This window comes from Xenopus tropicalis, chromosome 6 (genome assembly GCF_000004195.4).
Source record: "Xenopus tropicalis strain Nigerian chromosome 6, UCB_Xtro_10.0, whole genome shotgun sequence".
In the NCBI taxonomy this organism is placed as follows: domain Eukaryota; kingdom Metazoa; phylum Chordata; class Amphibia; order Anura; family Pipidae; genus Xenopus; species Xenopus tropicalis.
Genome location: NC_030682.2, coordinates 2,288,667 through 2,311,623, shown reverse-complemented (window position 1 = coordinate 2,311,623; position 22,957 = coordinate 2,288,667). Strand labels below are relative to the sequence as shown.

General features: G+C 44.8%; 2 protein-coding genes across 2 annotated transcripts in view; one reads left to right on the top strand and one right to left on the bottom strand.

Annotated features, from left to right (window-relative positions):
• Positions 1-5,937: 5,937 nt before the first annotated feature.
• On the bottom strand, positions 5,938-22,555 carry xbg100491922 (XenBase Gene 100491922). Its single transcript, XM_031904106.1, has 3 exons — positions 22,359-22,555; positions 12,199-12,311; positions 5,938-9,590 (listed from the first exon to the last, which is right to left on the bottom strand). Exons 2-3 carry the CDS (start codon positions 12,308-12,310, stop codon positions 6,187-6,189), a joined length of 3,516 nt encoding a protein of 1,171 aa, XP_031759966.1. The 5' UTR covers position 12,311; positions 22,359-22,555; the 3' UTR covers positions 5,938-6,186.
• Positions 10,033-22,957, top strand: part of LOC100486918 — a 50,530-nt gene continuing 37,605 nt past the window's right edge. Inside the window, exon 1 of the mRNA XM_031904108.1 lies at positions 10,033-10,086. The gene's annotated coding sequence lies outside the window, so the exon portion shown is untranslated. The remainder of the gene's footprint in view (positions 10,087-22,957) is intronic.

The window sequence follows — 22,957 nt, the reverse complement described above, 5'->3', positions numbered from 1 at the left end:
TACACAGGTACTATACACAGACACTATACCCAGGTACTATACACAGGTACTATACCCAGGCACTATACACAGGTACTATACCCAGGCACTATACACAGACACTATACACAGGCACTATACCCAGGTACTATACACAGGCACTATACCCAGGTACTATACCCAGGCACTATACACAGGCACTATACCCAGGTACTATACACAGGTACTATACCCAGGCACTATACCCAGGCACTATACACAGGCACTATACCCAGGTACTATACACAGGTACTATACACAGGCACTATACACAGGTACTATACACAGGCACTATACCCAGGCACTATACACAGGCACTATACCCAGGTACTATACACAGGCACTATACACAGGTACTATACACAGGCACTATACCCAGGTACTATACACAGGCACTATACACAGGTACTATACACAGGTACTATACCCAGGCACTATACCCAGGTACTATACCCAGGCACTATACCCAGGTACTATACCCAGGCACTATACCCAGGTACTATACCCAGGCACTATACCCAGGTACTATACACAGGTACTATACATGGGTACTATACCCAGGTACTATACCCAGGCACTATACCCAGGCACTATACCCAGGTACTATACACAGGCACTATACCCAGGCACTATACACAGGTACTATACCCAGGTACTATACACAGGCACTATACACAGGCACTATACCCAGGCACTATACACAGGTACTATACCCAGGTACTATACACAGGCACTATACACAGGCACTATACCCAGGTACTATACACAGGTACTATACATGGGTACTATACCCAGGTACTATACCCAGGTACTATACACAGGCACTATACCCAGGCACTATACACAGGTACTATACCCAGGTACTATACCCAGGTACTATACCCAGGCACTATACCCAGGCACTATACCCAGGTACTATACACAGGCACTATACCCAGGTACTATACACAGGCACTATACACAGGCACTATACACAGGTACTATACACAGGTACTATACACAGGCACTATACACAGGCACTATACCCAGGCACTATACACAGGTACTATACACAGGTACTATACACAGGCACTATACACAGGTACTATACCCAGGCACTATACCCAGGCACTATACCCAGGTACTATACACAGGCACTATACCCAGGCACTATACACAGGTACTATACACAGGTACTATACACAGGCACTATACACAGGCACTATACCCAGGCACTATACCCAGGTACTATACACAGGTACTATACACAGGCACTATACCCAGGCACTATACCCAGGTACTATACCCAGGCACTATACACAGGTACTATACCCAGGTACTATACACAGGCACTATACCCAGGTACTATACACAGGTACTATACACAGGCACTATACCCAGGTACTATACCCAGGCACTATACCCAGGTACTATACCCAGGTACTATACACAGGTACTATACATGGGTACTATACTCAGGCACTATACCCAGGTACTATACACAGGCACTATACCCAGGTACTATACCCAGGCACTATACACAGGTACTATACCCAGGCACTATACCCAGGTACTATACACAGGCACTATACCCAGGTACTATACCCAAGCACTATACACAGGTACTATACACAGGTACTATACCCAGGTACTATACACAGGTACTATACCCAGGTACTATACACAGGTACTATACCCAGGCACTATACACAGGTACTATACACAGGCACTATACCCAGGCACTATACCCAGGCACTATACACAGGTACTATACCCAGGTACTATACACAGGCACTATACCCAGGTACTATACCCAGGCACTATACACAGGTACTATACACAGGTACTATACACAGACACTATACACAGGTACTATACACAGGCACTATACACAGGTACTATACACAGGTACTATACACAGGTACTATACACAGACACTATACCCAGGCACTATACCCAGGTACTATACACAGGTACTATACCCAGGCACTATACACAGGTACTATACCCAGGCACTATACCCAGGCACTATACCCAGGCACTATACACAGGCACTATACCCAGGCACTATACACAGACACTATACACAGGCACTATACCCAGGTACTATACACAGGCACTATACCCAGGTACTATACCCAGGTACTATACCCAGGCACTATACACAGGCACTATACCCAGGTACTATACACAGGTACTATACCCAGGCACTATACCCAGGCACTATACACAGGCACTATACCCAGGCACTATACACAGGCACTATACCCAGGTACTATACACAGGCACTATACCCAGGTACTATACACAGGCACAATACACAGGTACTATACACAGGCACTATACCCAGGTACTATACACAGGCACTATACCCAGGTACTATACACAGGCACTATACACAGGTACTATACCCAGGCACTATACCCAGGTACTATACACAGGCACTATACCCAGGCACTATACCCAGGCACTATACCCAGGTACTATACACAGGCACTATACACAGGTACTATACACAGGCACTATACCCAGGTACTATACACAGGCACTATACACAGGTACTATACCCAGGCACTATACCCAGGCACTATACACAGGCACTATACCCAGGTACTATACCCAGGTACTATACACAGGCACTATACCCAGGCACTATACCCAGGCACTATACACAGGCACTATACCCAGGCACTATACCCAGGCACTATACACAGGCACTATACCCAGGCACTATACCCAGGCACTATACCCAGGTACTATACACAGGTACTATACACAGGTACTATACACAGGTACTATACCCAGGCACTATACACAGGTACTATACACAGGCACTATACACAGGCACTATACACAGGCACTATACCCAGGTACTATACCCAGGCACTATACCCAGGTACTATACCCAGGCACTATACCCAGGTACTATACACAGGTACTATACACAGGCACTATACACAGGCACTATACACAGGCACTATACACAGGCACTATACCCAGGCACTATACCCAGGTACTATACACAGGTACTATACACAGGTACTATACACAGGTACTATACCCAGGTACTATACACAGGCACTATACCCAGGCACTATACCCAGGTACTATACCCAGGTACTATACCCAGGTACTATACCCAGGCACTATACCCAGGCACTATACACAGGTACTATACACAGGCACTATACACAGGCACTATACCCAGGCACTATACCCAGGCACTATACCCAGGCACTATACACAGGTACTATACACAGGCACTATACCCAGGCACTATACACAGGTACTATACACAGGTACTATACCCAGGTACTATACCCAGGTACTATACCCAGGCACTATACACAGGCACTATACCCAGGTACTATACCCAGGCACTATACACAGGTACTATACCCAGGTACTATACCCAGGTACTATACCCAGGCACTATACACAGGTACTATACCCAGGTACTATACACAGGTACTATACCCAGGCACTATACACAGGCACTATACACAGGCACTATACCCAGGCACTATACACAGGTACTATACCCAGGCACTATACCCAGGCACTATACCCAGGTACTATACACAGGCACTATACCCAGGTACTATACACAGGTACTATACACAGGCACTATACAGTTCTAAAGAATCACTAGCTGACATTAAATTTTTTTTTCCTGACCTGACATCTCTAATAATTTATAATCTATCCCCTACCCTAACAGATGGAGGGTAAGTTAAGTCTTTCCCTCTGAAAAAGCTCATTGTGTGTTTATATATTTGTTGTTGTTTTTTGCACTTACTATTTTTTTTGTCATTGTTTTGTTCATTTATAGTAAGTTACAGTGGGGCCAATGTTGTGTATCAGTGCCAGTGTTATAGTGCCAGGGCCTGAATATCTGCCATCCGTACCCACTGCTTCTCACTGTATATAATGGGGAGTCAGTACCCACTGCCTTTCTTGCTATAAAACTAACATAAACACATCTAAAGGGGTGGTTTACTTTTAAGTTAACCTTTAGTATGTTATAAAATGGCCTATTCCTAGCAACTTTGCAATTGGTCGTCCTAATTAATTTTTTTGAATAATTTGCCTCTGTTCTGCCTCTATACAGATTTCAAATGGGGGCCAAAAAATATTGCTCTGTGAGGCTACAATTTTATTATTATTATAATTTTGTATTACTTATTTTTCCAAGTAGGCCCCTTAACTATTCATATTCCCATCTCTTGTTTAAACCACTACCTGGTTGCTAGGGTAAATAAGACACTAGCAACCAGATAGCTGCTGAAATACCAAATGGAGAGCTGCTGAACAAAAAGCTAAATAACTGAAAAACCATTAAAAATAAAAGTGAATTTGAATGCGAACTAGCCCTTTAAGCTAACTGATCCCAAACACAAATGTTTGCAGATCCCCTAACAGAAGTGCGCGTATGAATACTTTTACATACTAAACATTTTAGGGTAAAAAAAAAAAGCCCCCCCCCCGCACTTTTGTACAGTATCCCTGGGAGTCAGTGGGAACGGCAAGAGGCAGTTGGGAGGTTAATTTTTTACGCCAGCAGTGAATCCACTAAAGCTGGCCATACACGAGCAGATCCGCTCGCTTGGCGATGTCGCCAAGCGAGCGGATCTTCCCCCGATATCCCCACCTACGGGTGGGCGATATCGGGGACCATTTAGGTAAAAAAAATAATAATCCGATCGTTTGGCCCTGGGGCCAGACGATCGGATTATGTGGGCGGCAATGGGGCAGTCGGATCGGGGACCGCATCAACGAGCCGATGCGGTCCCCGATCCGACCAGATTTTCTAACCTGGCCGATCGAGATCTGGCCAATTTCAGGCCAGATATCGGTCGGCCAGGCCGATCTGCTCTCCCCATACACGGGCCGATTAGCTGCCGAATCGGTCCAAGGGACCGATATCGGCAGCTATAGTCGGCCCGTGTATGGCCACCTTAAGTGTCACATTAGCTGTAGGTCAGTCTGTGTATGGCCCATCTTTAGCCTCCCCAAACAAAAAGTCACCCTCCTCCTATGGACAATGGTTTTAACTTTACACATATTGTAAGGGTTAACAAAATGGGTGGGAGGAGTTGTATTTGCCTATAAAGGGCATTTTCTGAACCATGCAGCTTTTGAAAAAGTGGTGAGAGACCACGAAATGCGTCAAGCGTATGGTTTTGTTCTGCACAATATGTTTTTAAGGAGACTGAATAAAGGTATGATTTTGTTATGTTGGTTGGTTATGTTGCTCCGTACATGACATTTTTTGGTTGCAACCAGTAAGAATTCTACTGACTGAAAACTTAATTAAAGATGCACGAGAAGTGACCAATGAGAATGCTGATTCCCAGCACTGTGTCAGGCCCCTTGCTGGTACCTTACATATAGAGATAATGATGGCAATTTCCCGTCATTATAGATGCAAGAGAAGTGGCCAATGAGAATGCTGATTCCCTGTGTCAGGCCCCTTGCTGGTACCTTACATATAGAGATAATGATGGCAATTTCCCGTCATTATAGATGCAAGAGAAGTGGCCAATGAGAATGCTGATTCCCTGTGTCAGGCCCCTTGCTGGTACCTTACATATAGAGATAATGATGGCATTTTCCCGTCATTATATGGCACAGGAATCAGACATGGGGATAAAGGGACAGACTTGTTCAGTGCTGGGAAACTGTGCTTATTGCTCCCAACTCCAATTGCAGGAACAGAGAACAGGGAGCCGGATTTACTCACATCAGCTGGGATTCTCATTGGGGGATTCTTTTGCATTTTAATGCAGGGGATTTGGGGGAAAGTTTCATTGGGCAATATTGCTTTAAGAACACAATACAATGTTGCTACTCTACAGCTCCCAGCATGCCTCACCCTTCATTATATGTTACATTATTCTGTGTCTCCCCTGAACAGCTCTAAAAAACCAAGAGGCAGAGTGAAATGAAATGAGAATCATTCTTTATTAGACGTATTCTGTACTGTTTAATATAACAACAAACAGAAACTGTCATGTTTTTTATATATAAGAATCATATTAGATGATTTCCTATTGTACCCCCACCCCGTACCCAACAGCAGCCAATCATACAAGACCCAGGTATGAGTGCATGTAAGGAGGTTCCCCCCTGACACAATCAGTAAGAAATTAATATTCTACAATCTTGATGTGTACAGCCCCTTCCTCTCTAATCTGAAAAGCTGAAAAACGAGGAAACAGTATCTATTGCACTTTGTGACTTGCCCTTAATATACTGAATTAATTTTCCTTTTTTCTTCACTGTTTTTGGTTCTTGTAAATACTGCTCTGGGAGTAGTTCCTCCCCACTGCTGATCTTCCTGATGATCTCTGCATCTTCTCTCACTGCCTTTAGGGACTGGATCCTCTCCTGAAACCCAGGTTTGGCTTCTTGTTCCTCACTCTGTATCATCAGGTCGATGTATTCAGTGGCCGTCAGGGGGTTGGGTCTGAGGGCAATTTCCTCCAGGCGCTTGAGGCTCTGGGATGATTTGTCAATAAGTACCAGCACAACAGCTTGTACATTACAATAGTCATCCTCAAGCTTTTGGAATATCTTCTCTGCATTCATAATCTCCCCAGAAGCTTCTTCATACTTTGCTTTCAGCTCGGCGTAGGTCTTTTTCTCTTTTATTGTCGTATAACTGAACTTGTATGCTTGATTATGATGCACACTCCAGACACATTTGCCCGGGCACATGGTACAGTAGCCATTTGTAATAGCTGAACAGTGGATTTTGTCCTTGTCATCGTCATAAGCGCAGTTACCATGGCAAGTAAAATGGCATTTTGCACAGTTGGTAATGAAGTAACCATTGACTTCCTCCTTTACAGAAACATTTATCTCTACTTCATATTCAAAATCCTTATTTGCATTCATAAGATCCTTGTTCTGCTGCAAAGCCAACTCTGTTTTCCTTAGTTCTTCTAATTTCAGCAGCCCAGCCTTAATTTGTGGCTGTAAAGCCTGAAGGCAAATCTCCAAATGTTTTCGTTCCTGAAGAACCTCCTTGGTCAGCCTAAGACTTTTGGCTTCTTTTTGATTCATGGACTGGAAAAATGTGTTCATGCTTGATGCCCCCATGGCCCAGAACATTTGATTGAAACTGTAATTGCTTGGCTGGTTATCGGCAAACAGGGCTGAGTTATTAAACTTAAAGTGAACTGGGTCCCCGTTCAGGTCCAGAGGGCAGGGAACCTCAGCGGTTTTAATTGCATCTAGAACTGGGGGTCTTTCCCCATCTGAGAAGTTGACGAGAACCATGATGTTGTCCTTAATATCCTTTCCAAAAATAGAAAACACTGCATTAAAAATATATTTCTGGGAATGAGTTAAACGAGCCAAAGAGGACTGAACTACAAAGCACACGGCATCGATCTGGTCAATGCCATGGTTACTTGAAAAGAATCTGTCTATAGCTGCTGTGATCTTTTTATCCTGCTCTATCCCCCGAGTGTCACCAAATCCTGGGGTGTCTATCAGGGTGAGGGAATAAGGAATTCTGTATTCTTCATGATGGTGAATGACGTAGGCTGTGACTTCAGACGTCTGGCTGTGAGCTTCAGACTGGTTAGTGACCTCATGTACAAGTTTAAACCGAAAGTCGTCTTTCCAGTTCACTCCCAGGATGTAGTTGGCCATTCCATTGATCAATGTTGTTTTCCCTGAGCCTGTAGCCCCAACTAATAAAGCCACTTTCTTTGGTTTCCCTGGATTTTTCTGCCCTAAATGGTACTTGCGATATCCCTTATTACTGAACTGGGATGGGAGCTGATACACAGAAGGTTTTGTTTCACGTAGTAAAGTGCTGCTGCCAAGGAGATTCATTTTGATCTTGTTAATGTCCTTGGTAGGATTGGTGGGAAGGGTTGGCTCCTCTTTAGTAACATCACTGACTGCACTGACTCCTGCTTTACACACTGCCCGATATTGGAACTGATACTTTGTATTGGGCTTTAATCCTGTGACCCTAACAACATTGCTGCCTGTTCTGAGACTAGACCAGCTATTCTGTCCGGCCTCCCTGTATTCAACAATGTAACCTTCTATAAATCCCTTCCCAAAGTCAGCAGGATTAAGGGTGAGCTCAATACTATCATGGGCCTTACTGCTGATATTTGGGAGGTTGGGTTTAGCTGGAGGCTCGAAGACTTTGCTCACTAACTTATCAGATGCATATAGGTAAATGGAGAATCCACGATTCTGCAGGTCCAGAGTAGATGACACAATAAATCGGGAATGTATTTTACCTTCATTATTATGAGCAAATTCCTTAAATGTTCTTACATATTTTCTTCCCTTGATTTGTACATCTTTGTCTTTGAACCATGGTGTGACCTCCTTTTTCTCATAGACCTTCCCTGCACTTATCAGAGTATCAGTTTGTAGCCAGTGGCTAAGATCAGAAACACAGAGATCTTCTTCTTTTAATGAAGTAAAGTTGAAACCAATTACAAACTCAACCATGGGATCAAAAAACACCTGATTGACGTCCTCTTCTGAGGGGAACGTGGGGATATTTGCTAAACAACTCATGTAGGAACCCACAATATTTATTTCCTCTTGTTTTCTGCTCAGAAACTCTTCAATGTGGACCTTCCCAAATGGTGATTGTTGGCATCTCAATAAGATCTCTGCCAGGACAGTCTCCTGTAATTTCCCCCGGCGAATAGCAGGTAGGGCTTTGGCCAGCTGTTTCTGAAATGTAATAGTGAATTGCTGACAGAGGTCCCTAAATTTGCTGATCTTGTTCTTGATATCAGGGAAAGTGACTGCGGCCGGGTGTCTCAACAAATCATTACACTGCATGTCAACCTCTGCCATCTGCTGCAGGATCTCTTCAGCCCCCAAAATAAGTTTCTCGTTAATCTGTTGAGAAACCCGAGCAGCTCTGGTATCTAGTTTACTCAGCGGATACAGCCAGACCTTCATAGGCACGGCCTTCTCCCCATTCTCCCCCAACAGTGTTGGCAGGCTGGCATAGACCTTAATGGCATCTTCAAAAGTGACTGGGTTTTTGTCCAAAGCAAAGTCCCCATGGAACCTACAGTTGAAGTTGCTCACAATTTCCCTCTCATTCTCATTCAGTTTCACTGCTCCCTCTCCATCAATTGAAAAGGAAGGAATTTTTTTGACCATAACACGGAGACTTCCACTTATATCCTGTGTTTTTTCTGATGAGGAGCGCTCACTATCAAACACCAGGAAAGCCTTTGCCCCATATAAAATACCAGTAACAACATGAGTGGCTGTCCCTTTTTCAAAGACATCATGGTAGGTCACGTTCTGAATTCCTAATTGATTCATGGTCAGATGTTCAAACCTTGTGGTTCTGGAGTATTTGAGGGTGACTCTGGCTTGGTGTTTAGAGGTTTTTGTATCATTCAGGTAAGTGGCTGATCCACCAACATCTACCAGACCAGAAAGGAAACTGGCTTTCAGAGACGCAGAGATGTTCATAGCGGAGGATTTGTCTGAGAGAGAATCAGATGCTATGATTTCAAATGAAGTGTTTTCCTGGCTTTGCACCACCACATCCTTATTCAAAGCTTCAACGTCCCACAAAGTGACCCCTGAAAAATAAGAGATAGATATTGCAGGATATTGTTATATTTGTGAGTAACTGAGATTCTTTCTGTTTATAGAAATTTCTCTTCATTTATAATTGTGTTCCTTTGCCTTCATTTTAATTTGTGTTTTGATTGCTTACTTCCAATTTTATCTGTGTGGCGCTAATATAATAGTATTATTTGCTGCTAAGACCAAAAACTAGATCACATGTAATGATGGGTGAGGCATGCTGGGGGCTGTAGTCCAGCAACATCAGGGTTGTAATCTTAAATCAATAAAATCAATTCAAAGAGCGATTATCTGCTCCCCTACAAAATGGCTGTAAAACCCAGTGTCCAAAGTTTAGACAATTACTTTGAGGGCCTCAACTTCAATGTGTGTGGCATGTCCACCATGCTAATGATAACTCATATACTTTTTATACTTTTACTTTTCTTTTTGGCAGGAGAGGTGATCCCTCCCTCGATGCTATCCTCCTGCATTACCTACATAAAGAAGGTAAGGATCCAAGTCAATGCAGCAGCTACAGGTCTTCACAAAAATCCTAGCTAATAGGTTAGTGCCACTTATGCCAAAACTCATAGATTCAGACTGGGGATAACACCAGGTGTGTCAATGACCTGATAGAGATCATCCATAAGAACAGAACACCAGCACTCCTCCTAATACTAGATGCCAAAAAAGGCATTTGATTGCCTACACTGGGACTATATAATGGACCTTCTTTCCTTGCTTAAAACTGGAAGGCCCTTTCTTTGAGCGCAATTCAAAAGCTCCCAGGAGCAAATAAATGTTCCGTCCCTATACAGAATGGCACGTGACAAAGTTGTCCCCTTTCTCTCCTACTATTTGCCCTAAGTATTGAGCCTTTGGCTTCAGCCATTAGAAACCATAAAGATATCACAGGCCCCAAAATCAAGGACCAAAATATATTATCAATGACCTTCCATTAAAAATGGAAAGACCACATTCTGAAATATCTATCTTCTTAACCAAAACATGGTACCTTATACAGAAAATAAAGATTCTCCTCCACAAATAAGACTCCCTTACTATCTTGTAGTTGGGGGGGAGTGTAAGGGGCATATACAGTCACTGTGTTACATACAGAGAAGCCTTTATACGGGGAAAGTTTATTCCCAGAGGGGCTGTTTGTAACAGCAAAGTGACTAAAGCTTTTGTCTCAGCTTCTGCCTCTGTTTCCAACCTTTGTAACTTATATTTGTTACACAGCTCAGTATTTGGGATCATTACAAGGGGGAAAGAAAAGCCCCACAATAAGGATTCAGCTAAAGTCTCGCCCCAAGCTCAAAGTGCCAGACAGGACTGTGATTGGTTGGCTAGTATGCATGTTTAATAGGGAACAGGCAGAGACTAGAGCAAGCAGGCAGGGGAAAGAAGAATATTGTGAGTCGCTCCCTAAGCTCAGTGACATCAGCCAAGAGCAGACTGAGGATGTGCAGTAGTTGGGCAAAAGATGGAGAGCTACTGGGGGCATCTTCAGGGCATGGGGCTTTATATCTATTGACTCCTCCAGTTACATGGGAGTAGGAGAAACAATAGGTTAGCTGAAAGCAGTTCTAATGTGTAGCGCTGGCTGAAAGCTCAGACTCAGGCGATACCCCCCCTCACACCCAGCAGCCGTTCAGCAGAACAATGGGAAGGGAGCAAGATAGCAGCTCCTAGTAGGTATCAGAATAGCACTCAATAGTAAGAAATCCAAGTCCGGCTTGGGACTCCTCTATTTACATGGGAATAGGAGAAACAATAGGTTAGCTGAAAGCAGTTCAAATGTGTAGTGCTGGCTGAAAGCTCAGACTCAGGCACACTTTACTGCTGTGCTGCAAGTTGGAGTGATTCCCCTCCTCACCAGCAACCAATCAACAGAACATTGTGAAGGAAGCAAAATAGCAGCTCTACACCTATACTGAAGGATTCAGCTGCCTGAACTGATAGAAGCTCCATGTTTCACCCAGTGGTAGATATGGAAATAGCACCCAATAGTCCCGCCATGACTCCTTCAGATAGCACTGAATAGGAGAAACAATTGCTTATATGAAAGCAGTTCTATTGTGCAGTGCTGGCTCCTTCACCTACACACTAATATTACAGCTACAAAATAGATTTTTTGCCTCAAGAATAAAAGGTTAAATGGCAGAATGAATTATTTGCTGTGTAACAGTGTCATTTGATAATAAAAAGGACACCATACAAATCATGACGGATCACTATAAGGCCAGCTGAAATCTTTACCCAAAGGGCTTCTCTACACACCCCAGTGCAATCTCTGGTAATTTATATAATTTATAGAGATTGGCTGTTCTCTGGCTTTACATAAAGACTGAAACTCCTGCCTTTTTTATTGGTCCGTCCTAAAAAGGGTGTCACCATATAAATTGTTATAGTCATGGAATATTGTGTTATCATTCAGATTGGAGAATCTCCCCCCGTACTTCTCTGCAGGCCCAGCTGGGGTGGGGAGTCATATGGGGCAGAGCCCTACCCCTGAGGGAACATTGATAAAGGAGCCCCAAATACCTATAGAGCTACAGCTCATTAATCCAATTGCTGGGGTTGTGTGTCAGATGGATAATTCTACTGATTTATTACCTGGGATGAGCTGATCATCATGGCAGTTATAGAGAGCCCCAAGGGAGAACGGACGCCCCAGCGCTGGGATTTCTACAGGCATTGAGCCTTCATGGCTGCTTCTGTCACTCATCCTGCCGAAAGGAAGAAAATTAGCAGAAATATAACAATAGGGCAATATACATATTTATTTTACTGCTGAATTGTGCTTAGTACAGGGGAATCCCTATCTGTAGTAATAAGTCAAATCAACTAGACTTGCTTTTTTTCATGCATGCATGTTTAATAGGGAACAGGCAGAGACTAGAGCAAGCAGGCAGGGGAAAGAAGAATATTGTGAGTCGCTCCCTAAGCTCACTGACATCAGCCAAGAGCAGACTGAGCATGTGCAGTAGTTGGGCAAAAGATAGAGAGCTACTGGGGGCATCTTCAGGGGCATGGGGCTTTATTTCTATAGAGCTTTGGGGGCTTTGGGCTGGTACAGGGGCCCAAAACACATAGCTAATAAAGCCCCATGCCCCTGAAGATGCCCCCAGTAGCTCTCCATCTTTTGCCCAACTACTGCACATGCTCAGTCTGCTCTTGGCTGATGTCACTGAGCTTAGGGAGCGACTCACAATATTCTTCTTTCCCCTGCCTGCTTGCTCTAGTCTCTGCCTGTTCCCTACATGCATACAGGCCAACCAATCACAGTCCTGTCTGGCACTTTGAGCTTGGGGAGAGACTTTAGCTGAATCCTTATTGGGTGACTTTCCCCCTTGTAATGATCCCAAATACTGAGCTGTGTAACAAATATAAGTTACAAAGGTTGGAAACAGAGGCAGAAGCTGAGACAAAAGCTTTAGTCACTTTGCTGTTACAAACAGCCCCTCTGGGAATAAACTGCCCCAGTGTAAAGGCTTCTCTGTATGTAACACAGTGAGTGTATCTGCCCCTTACACTCCCCCCCCCAGGGCTAAGGTACAGAATATTATTCACTTTAGTGCCCATCAGCCCAATAACTTCTCTGTATGTAACACAGTGACTGTATCTGCCCCTTACACTCCCCCCCCCAGGGCTAAGGTACAGAATATTACTCACTTTAGTGCCCATCAGCCCAATAACTTCTCTGTATGTAACACAGTGACTGTATCTGCCCCTTACACTCCCCCCCCCAGGGCTAAGGTACAGAATATTATTCACTTTAGTGCCCATCAGCCCAATAACTTCTCTGTATGTAACACAGTGAGTGTATCTGCCCCTTACACCCCCCCCCCAGGGCTAAGGTACAGAATATTATTCACTTTAGTGCCCATCAGCCCAATAACTTCTCTGTATGTAACACAGTGAGTGTATCTGCCCCTTACACCCCCCCCCCAGGGCTAAGGTACAGAATATTATTCACTTTAGTGCCCATCAGCCCAATAACTTCTCTGTATGTAACACAGTGAGTGTATCTGCCCCTTACACCCCCCCCCCAGGGCTAAGGTACAGAATATTACTCACTTTAGTGCCCATCAGCCCAATAACTTCTCTGTATGTAACACAGTGACTGTATCTGCCCCTTACACCCCCCCCCCCAGGGCTAAGGTACAGAATATTATTCACTTTAGTGCCCATCAGCCCAATAACTTCTCTGTATGTAACACAGTGACTGTATCTGCCCCTTACACTCCCCCCCCCCAGGGCTAAGGTACAGAATATTATTCACTTTAGTGCCCATCAGCCCAATAACTTCTCTGTATGTAACACAGTGACTGTATCTGCCCCTTACACCCCCCCCCCCCCCAGGGCTAAGGTACAGAATATTATTCACTTTAGTGCCCATCAGCCCAATAACTTCTCTGTATGTAACACAGTGACTGTATCTGCCCCTTACACTCCCCCCCCCCCAGGGCTAAGGTACAGAATATTATTCACTTTAGTGCCCATCAGCCCAATAACTTCTCTGTATGTAACACAGTGACTGTATCTGCCCCTTACACTCCCCCCCCCCCCCAGGGCTAAGGTACAGAATATTATTCACTTTAGTGCCCATCAGCCCAATAACTTCTCTGTATGTAACACAGTGAGTGTATCTGCCCCTTACACCCCCCCCCAGGGCTAAGGTACAGAATATTACTCACTTTAGTGCCCATCAGCCCAATAACTTCTCTGTATGTAACACAGTGAGTGTATCTGCCCCTTACACCCCCCCCCCAGGGCTAAGGTACAGAATATTATTCACTTTAGTGCCCATCAGCCCAATAACTTCTCTGTATGTAACACAGTGAGTGTATCTGCCCCTTACACTCCCCCCCCCCAGGGCTAAGGTACAGAATATTATTCACTTTAGTGCCCATCAGCCCAATAACTTCTCTGTATGTAACACAGTGACTGTATCTGCCCCTTACACTCCCCCCCCCCCAGGGCTAAGGTACAGAATATTATTCACTTTAGTGCCCATCAGCCCAATAACTTCTCTGTATGTAACACAGTGAGTGTATCTGCCCCTTACACTCCCCCCCCAGGGCTAAGGTACAGAATATTATTCACTTTAGTGCCCATCAGCCCAATAACTTCTCTGTATGTAACACAGTGAGTGTATCTGCCCCTTACACTCCCCCCCCAGGGCTAAGGTACAGAATATTATTCACTTTAGTGCCCATCAGCCCAATAACTTCTCTGTATGTAACACAGTGAGTGTATCTGCCCCTTACACTCCCCCCCCCAGGGCTAAGGTACAGAATATTATTCACTTTAGTGCCCATCAGCCCAATAACTTCTCTGTATGTAACACAGTGAGTGTATCTGCCCCTTACACTCCCCCCCCCCCAGGGCTAAGGTACAGAATATTATTCACTTTAGTGCCCATCAGCCCAATAACTTCTCTGTATGTAACACAGTGAGTGTATCTGCCCCTTACACTCCCCCCCCCAGGGCTAAGGTACAGAATATTATTCACTTTAGTGCCCATCAGCCCAATAACTTCTCTGTATGTAACACAGTGAGTGTATCTGCCCCTTACACTCCCCCCCCCCAGGGCTAAGGTACAGAATATTATTCACTTTAGTGCCCATCAGCCCAATAACTTCTCTGTATGTAACACAGTGAGTGTATCTGCCCCTTACACCCCCCCCCAGGGCTAAGGTACAGAATATTACTCACTTTAGTGCCCATCAGCCCAATAACTTCTCTGTATGTAACACAGTGACTGTATCTGCCCCTTACACTCCCCCCAGGGCTAAGGTACAGAATATTACTCACTTTAGTGCCCATCAGCCCAATAACTTCTCTGTATGTAACACAGTGAGTGTATCTGCCCCTTACACCCCCCCCAGGGCTAAGGTACAGAATATTACTCACTTTAGTGCCCATCAGCCCAATAACTTCTCTGTATGTAACACAGTGAGTGTATCTGCCCCTTACACTCCCCCCAGGGCTAAGGTACAGAATATTATTCACTTTAGTGCCCATCAGCCCAATAACTTCTCTGTATGTAACACAGTGAGTGTATCTGCCCCTTACACCCCCCCCCAGGGCTAAGGTACAGAATATTACTCACTTTAGTGCCCATCAGCCCAATAACTTCTCTGTATGTAACACAGTGAGTGTATCTGCCCCTTACACTCCCCCCCCCCCCAGGGCTAAGGTACAGAATATTATTCACTTTAGTGCCCATCAGCCCAATAACTTCTCTGTATGTAACACAGTGACTGTATCTGCCCCTTACACCCCCCCCCCAGGGCTAAGGTACAGAATATTATTCACTTTAGTGCCCATCAGCCCAATAACTTCTCTGTATGTAACACAGTGACTGTATCTGCCCCTTACACTCCCCCCCCCCAGGGCTAAGGTACAGAATATTATTCACTTTAGTGCCCATCAGCCCAATAACTTCTCTGTATGTAACACAGTGACTGTATCTGCCCCTTACACTCCCCCCCAGGGCTAAGGTACAGAATATTATTCACTTTAGTGCCCATCAGCCCAATAACTTCTCTGTATGTAACACAGTGACTGTATCTGCCCCTTACACCCCCCCCCCAGGGCTAAGGTACAGAATATTATTCACTTTAGTGCCCATCAGCCCAATAACTTCTCTGTATGTAACACAGTGACTGTATCTGCCCCTTACACCCCCCCCCCCAGGGCTAAGGTACAGAATATTATTCACTTTAGTGCCCATCAGCCCAATAACTTCTCTGTATGTAACACAGTGACTGTATCTGCCCCTTACACCCCCCCCCCAGGGCTAAGGTACAGAATATTACTCACTTTAGTGCCCATCAGCCCAATAACTTCTCTGTATGTAACACAGTGAGTGTATCTGCCCCTTACACCCCCCCCCAGGGCTAAGGTACAGAATATTACTCACTTTAGTGCCCATCAGCCCAATAACTTCTCTGTATGTAACACAGTGACTGTATCTGCCCCTTACACTCCCCCCAGGGCTAAGGTACAGAATATTACTCACTTTAGTGCCCATCAGCCCAATAACTTCTCTGTATGTAACACAGTGAGTGTATCTGCCCCTTACACCCCCCCCCAGGGCTAAGGTACAGAATATTACTCACTTTAGTGCCCATCAGCCCAATAACTTCTCTGTATGTAACACAGTGAGTGTATCTGCCCCTTACACTCCCCCCAGGGCTAAGGTACAGAATATTATTCACTTTAGTGCCCATCAGCCCAATAACTTCTCTGTATGTAACACAGTGAGTGTATCTGCCCCTTACACCCCCCCCCAGGGCTAAGGTACAGAATATTACTCACTTTAGTGCCCATCAGCCCAATAACTTCTCTGTATGTAACACAGTGAGTGTATCTGCCCCTTACACTCCCCCCCCCCCAGGGCTAAGGTACAGAATATTATTCACTTTAGTGCCCATCAGCCCAATAACTTCTCTGTATGTAACACAGTGACTGTATCTGCCCCTTACACCCCCCCCCAGGGCTAAGGTACAGAATATTATTCACTTTAGTGCCCATCAGCCCAATAACTTCTCTGTATGTAACACAGTGACTGTATCTGCCCCTTACACTCCCCCCCCCCAGGGCTAAGGTACAGAATATTATTCACTTTAGTGCCCATCAGCCCAATAACTTCTCTGTATGTAACACAGTGACTGTATCTGCCCCTTACACTCCCCCCCAGGGCTAAGGTACAGAATATTATTCACTTTAGTGCCCATCAGCCCAATAACTTCTCTGTATGTAACACAGTGACTGTATCTGCCCCTTACACCCCCCCCCCAGGGCTAAGGTACAGAATATTATTCACTTTAGTGCCCATCAGCCCAATAACTTCTCTGTATGTAACACAGTGACTGTATCTGCCCCTTACACCCCCCCCCCCCAGGGCTAAGGTACAGAATATTATTCACTTTAGTGCCCATCAGCCCAATAACTTCTCTGTATGTAACACAGTGAGTGTATCTGCCCCTTACACTCCCCCCCCAGGGCTAAGGTACAGAATATTATTCACTTTAGTGCCCATCAGCCCAATAACTTCTCTGTATGTAACACAGTGAGTGTATCTGCCCCTTACACTCCCCCCCCCCCCCAGGGCTAAGGTACAGAATATTACTCACTTTAGTGCCCATCAGCCCAATAACTTCTCTGTATGTAACACAGTGACTGTATCTGCCCCTTACACCCCCCCCCCCCCAGGGCTAAGGTACAGAATATTATTCACTTTAGTGCCCATCAGCCCAATAACTTCTCTGTATGTAACACAGTGAGTGTATCTGCCCCTTACACTCCCCCCCCAGGGCTAAGGTACAGAATATTATTCACTTTAGTGCCCATCAGCCCAATAACTTCTCTGTATGTAACACAGTGACTGTATCTGCCCCTTACACCCCCCCCCCAGGGCTAAGGTACAGAACATTATTCACTTTTAGATGTTTGTCACATTTTCAAATTTACATTAGGTTTTGTGGTGTAGATCAGCCCATTAGGGCTCTGCCCCAAACACCTAGGGGAGAGTTACATGGCCATTAAGCTTTGGCTTTAACCTGTATTTGTCTCTAGTTTCTTGGGAGATGTTTTGGTAGAATCCTAACCATGATGTAAAGCCGAGTCTGAAAGCCCTTGCTCCTTTTGGCCAGGGTAACTGGGCATGTGCAAGCCCTAAATCTTAGAAAAGATGTTCTAACAAAGTAACAAGATGGCGGCCCTCTGTGGACAACTTTGAAAGCAGAAATCATTACTGTAATTAGGCTTCTCAGCCTCTGGGCTTGTGCCGTAAGTTCATAATGTTTATGTTTATGTTCAGTATACAAAATACAGCATTTCTAATGATTTTCAATTTTAGACTTTAGTTCTCCTTCAGTTTTTTAGGGAGCAGCCAGACAGGACTGTGATTGGTTGGCCTGTATGCATGTGTATATGGCACACACAGTCAGCATAGGGTAGGCAAAGTATGGCACATAAGCAGTATAGGGCAGGGAGGGTATGGAACACATAGGCAGTATATGGCAGGCAGAGTATGGCACACACAGACAGCATAAGGGAGGCAGAGTGCTGCCTGTGTGTGCCATACTCTGCCTGTCCTATGCTGCCTGTGTGTGCCATACTCTGCCTGCCTTATGCTGCCTGTGTGTGCCATACTCTGCCTGCCCTATGCTGCCTGTGAGAGGGGAACCTGGCAGGGGTTTGTTCTGGGAGTTTGTTAGTAGTTGGAAACAGCCATTAAATGGTCCCTAAGGTGTGTAATTATGTACTGGGGGTTGCTGTGCTATCCACAGGGGAGGAGGAGGCATATGGATTTAAGGGTATATCTTAATATGACATCATATAATTCTTTCATATATGTATAACTGTTGATATCCCCGCAGTGAGGACCAAGCATTTGGGGTTTTGCTGCACTACCACCATTGTGATAAAATGGGTGAGGTTTGAAGTGGGTGTGGTTCAAAAAAGGGGAGTGGCCAAAACTGGCTACCATTAGTGGCCCTTCACCATGTATGCTAGAGAAATTCCGGCCCTCGGCACCGCTGAAGTTGGACAGCACTGATCTACTGAATGGGAGTGAGTTGGGGGTATCCTTAAGGGAGAAGGATCTAGGGGTTTTTGTTGATAACAAGTTGTCTAATGCCAGGCAGTGTCATTCTGTGGCTACTAAAGCAAATAAAGTGCTGTCTTGTATAAAAAGGGCATTGACTCAAGGGATGAGACATAATTTTGCCTCTTTATAGGTCCCTGGTAAGGCCTCACCCTGAGTATGGGGGCAGTAACAGTGAGTATGGGGGGCAGTAACAGTGAGTATGGGGGCAGTAACAGTGAGTATGGGGGCCAGTAACAGTGAGTATGGGGGCAGTGACAGTGAGTACGGGGGGCAGTAACAGTGAGTATGGGGGCAGTGACAGTGAGTACGGGGGGCAGTAACAGTGAGTATGGGGCAGTAACAGTGAGTATGGGGGCAGTAACAGTGAGTATGGGGGGGCAGTAACAGTGAGTATGGGGGACAGTAACAGTGAGTATGGGGCAGTAACAGTGGAGTATGGGGGGCAGTAACAGTGAGTATGGGGGGCAGTAACAGTGAGTATGGGGGGCAGTAACAGTGAGTATGGGGGGGCAGTAACAGTGAGTATGGGGGGCAGTAACAGTGAGTATGGGCGACAGTAACAGTGAGTATGGGGGGCAGTGACAGTAAGTATGGGGGGGCAGTAACAGTGAGTATGGGGGGGCAGTAACAGTGAGTATGGGGGGGCAGTAAAAGTGAGTATGCAGTGCAGTTTTGGGCTCCAGTCCTTAAGAAGGATATTAATGAGCTGGAGAGAGTGCAGAGACTGCAACTAAACTGGTTAAGGGGATGGAAGGGTTAAACTATGAGGTGAGACTGTCAGGGTTGGGGTTGTTTTCTCTGGAAAAGAGGCGCTTGCGAGGGGACATGATTACTCTGTACAAGTACATTAGAGGGGATTATAGGCAAATGGGGGGGTTCTTTTTTCCCATAAAAACAATCAGCGCACCAGAGGCCCCCCCTATAGATTAGAGGAACGGAGCTTCCATTTGAAGCAGCGTAGGGGGTTTTTTCTCCCAGTTGTCGCTCTGTGCTGCAACCAAATACAACTGCAAAAATCCAAAAAGTAGGAAAAATACTTCATCAGATTTACTGCAAACCATTTATTGTGGGTAGTGGTAACACGACATGTTTCCGGTCAATACCGTTTATCAAGTGCACCCTTTATCAAAAGGGCTATTGACCGGAAACATGTCGTGTTACCACTACCCACAATAAATGGTTTGCAGTAAATCTGCTGAAGCTTTTTTCCTACTTTTTGGATTTTTGCAATAACTAACCTGAAAAACCTGTTTCACAAACTTTATGTAGTGCTATAGAATTCTCTCTTAATTATACTTGAAGGTTAAAAATGAACTGATTTTCATGGGACAGTCCCGATTTTACCAGCTCAGCCCCCAGTCCCAGATTCTTATAGAAAAGTGCCTCATTTCCCTTCGATCTCCTGCACTGAATGCCAAAAAAGATACAAAGTTTCCCAAACATAATTAAATAAGGGGGCTTTTGGCAGAGCCCAGAATACTCACCCCCTGCACTGAGATACAAGTGTAACTAATAAGCTACAAACATACAAAAAGAAAAAGGGATTGATCAATGCACATTCCCTGGTCCCCTGTTTCATAAGTAAATTGTCTGTTAGTTTCATGCTAGTGCATACAGTATATTGACAAAAAAACAGGGGTTTTTAGTTACAGAATTATGATCATAAGATTGGTAAGCCCCCATACCACGTCAAGGTAAACCCCGTATGGTGGTCCTATCTATTTACCTCTGGTCATATTTTTCAAAGGCTGGCACTCCCGTGCACTATTGCCATTCTTGCCCTGGGGGCTGGTTTGAATCAGAGGGCTTAGTCACTCCCATGCCTTTAGCTTATATAGAGAGATTGCCTGGTTCCCCAGGCCCAATCCTCCCCTGCTTGCGGCTTGTAAAGGAGAGGACTGCAGGAAGAATGGCCAAACTTCCATGTGGGTTCAGCACCCCCACACCCGTACCTTTAATGGTGGTCTTATGCCTTTAAAAAGAATGGGTGTTGGTTAATGGGCAGTCTTCTCCTCTACAAGCCGCAAGCTCATTTATATAAACTATAGTAGCGTTTCTGCTGCAAACTTACCAGTTTTACCAGCGCAGGGCAACTGTACATTATATTTTAATTACTTTAAAACACTTTCATTTTTTGGTGTTACTGTTCCTTTAAAGGGCAACTTCACCTTCATTAGCAAAACTGTAATAACACAAAAGACCGCAAAATCCCCAGAAATGTGTTCAAACTTTAAATAGCCTGACAAATTTCATAAAATAGGTGTTTCTTTTTGTCTCTTTACATATAACTGAATGCAAAGTGTTCCTCCTGCATCTGCCGCTCCACCCAAACATCACTGGGACCCCCCAGTAGCAGGGACACTATGTACAGCACTGTGCACACCCACATACTGGTTAAGTTAATGCCTTGATTGGGAAAAATAAAACATCAGATAAAAGTCTTTTTTGTGCCCCTCTCCCCCCCCCCCCCCACAGGGCAGTTACACCACTGCCTTTAGTGGCCCTTTTGTTTGTATCATACGATTGTAGTTCATTTTGTTCCAAAACTATAAATACTGTATATACTCGAGTATAAGCCTAGTTTTTCAGCACCCAAAATGTGCTGAAAAAGTCACCCTCGGCTTATACTCGAGTCGGGTGCCATGGGTCCCTCCAGACTAGCACCCTCTCTCCTTTGTGTGCAAATTAGGCCCCCCCGCAACCAGACCCTCCAGCGCCCTGGCTGGCTCCCAGTCCCAATACTTATTTCCCCTTATATGTTGTTCTCCGGGACTGGGTCTGCTGCCAGTTTGCCAATGTGCAATGAGCGTGGGGTAGTACTCATATTGTTTTTGTTGACCCTCTTCTCCACTTACAGAGCTAGTTTACTGTTGTTCTTTGAAATAAATATTGAAACACATATACCCCACTGATGCCTCAGTTAATGTAATTTTATTGGTATTTATTTTGATTACTGAAACTTAGCAGTAGCGGCTGCATTTCCCACCCTAGGCTTATACTCGAGTCAATACGTTTTTCCAGTTTTCTTAGGTAAAATTAGGTACCTCGGCTTATATTCGAATCGTCTTATACTCGAGTATATACGGTATGTAAAATAAGAAATGATGACATTTCAGGATCCATGAATTACAAGGAAATGGGAATCACTTACCTTCCAGCAGTGGATAAATAATAGGAGACCTGTGCTGAGACCCAGACTGGAGCTGAGCTTGGGGAACCCAGAGAGGCAGTGGGGCAGCTCAGTGATTGGGTCCCACAGGCAGAGGTTCCGAGCGAGGAGGTTCCAGGACAGGAGTGAGACTGTACATCCCAGAATGACAGCAGCCTTATATACAGTATATACACATACAGGTACCAAGGGAAAGTGAAAGGAACTTACCTCTCAGGTTCTGTTGCGAAATACACAGGAAATACCACCCATTCTTTGTTCTTGCCGACACAAAGGCCCCTCTCCCACATGAATGCTCGCTGGTAGGAGAAAAAATGCAGTGAGCATTTTTGAGCAAAAAAAAAAAAACACTTGCCCCATATTTGAACTAGTTGGGTCAGTGCAATTGCTATGTCAGTCTATAGAGAGAGATTTTTTCAAAATGTTGTTGCCCAACCCCAAGAAAAAAAATGCACGGGGAACACAGAAGTTATGTGCCATTGCCCTGAGGTGCAGTTGCCCTATAAGTGCAGCAGGTATAGATGTCAGAATAGGGTTAAGCCGTTACCATTTATCACTATATCTACCAGTTACAGTCAATA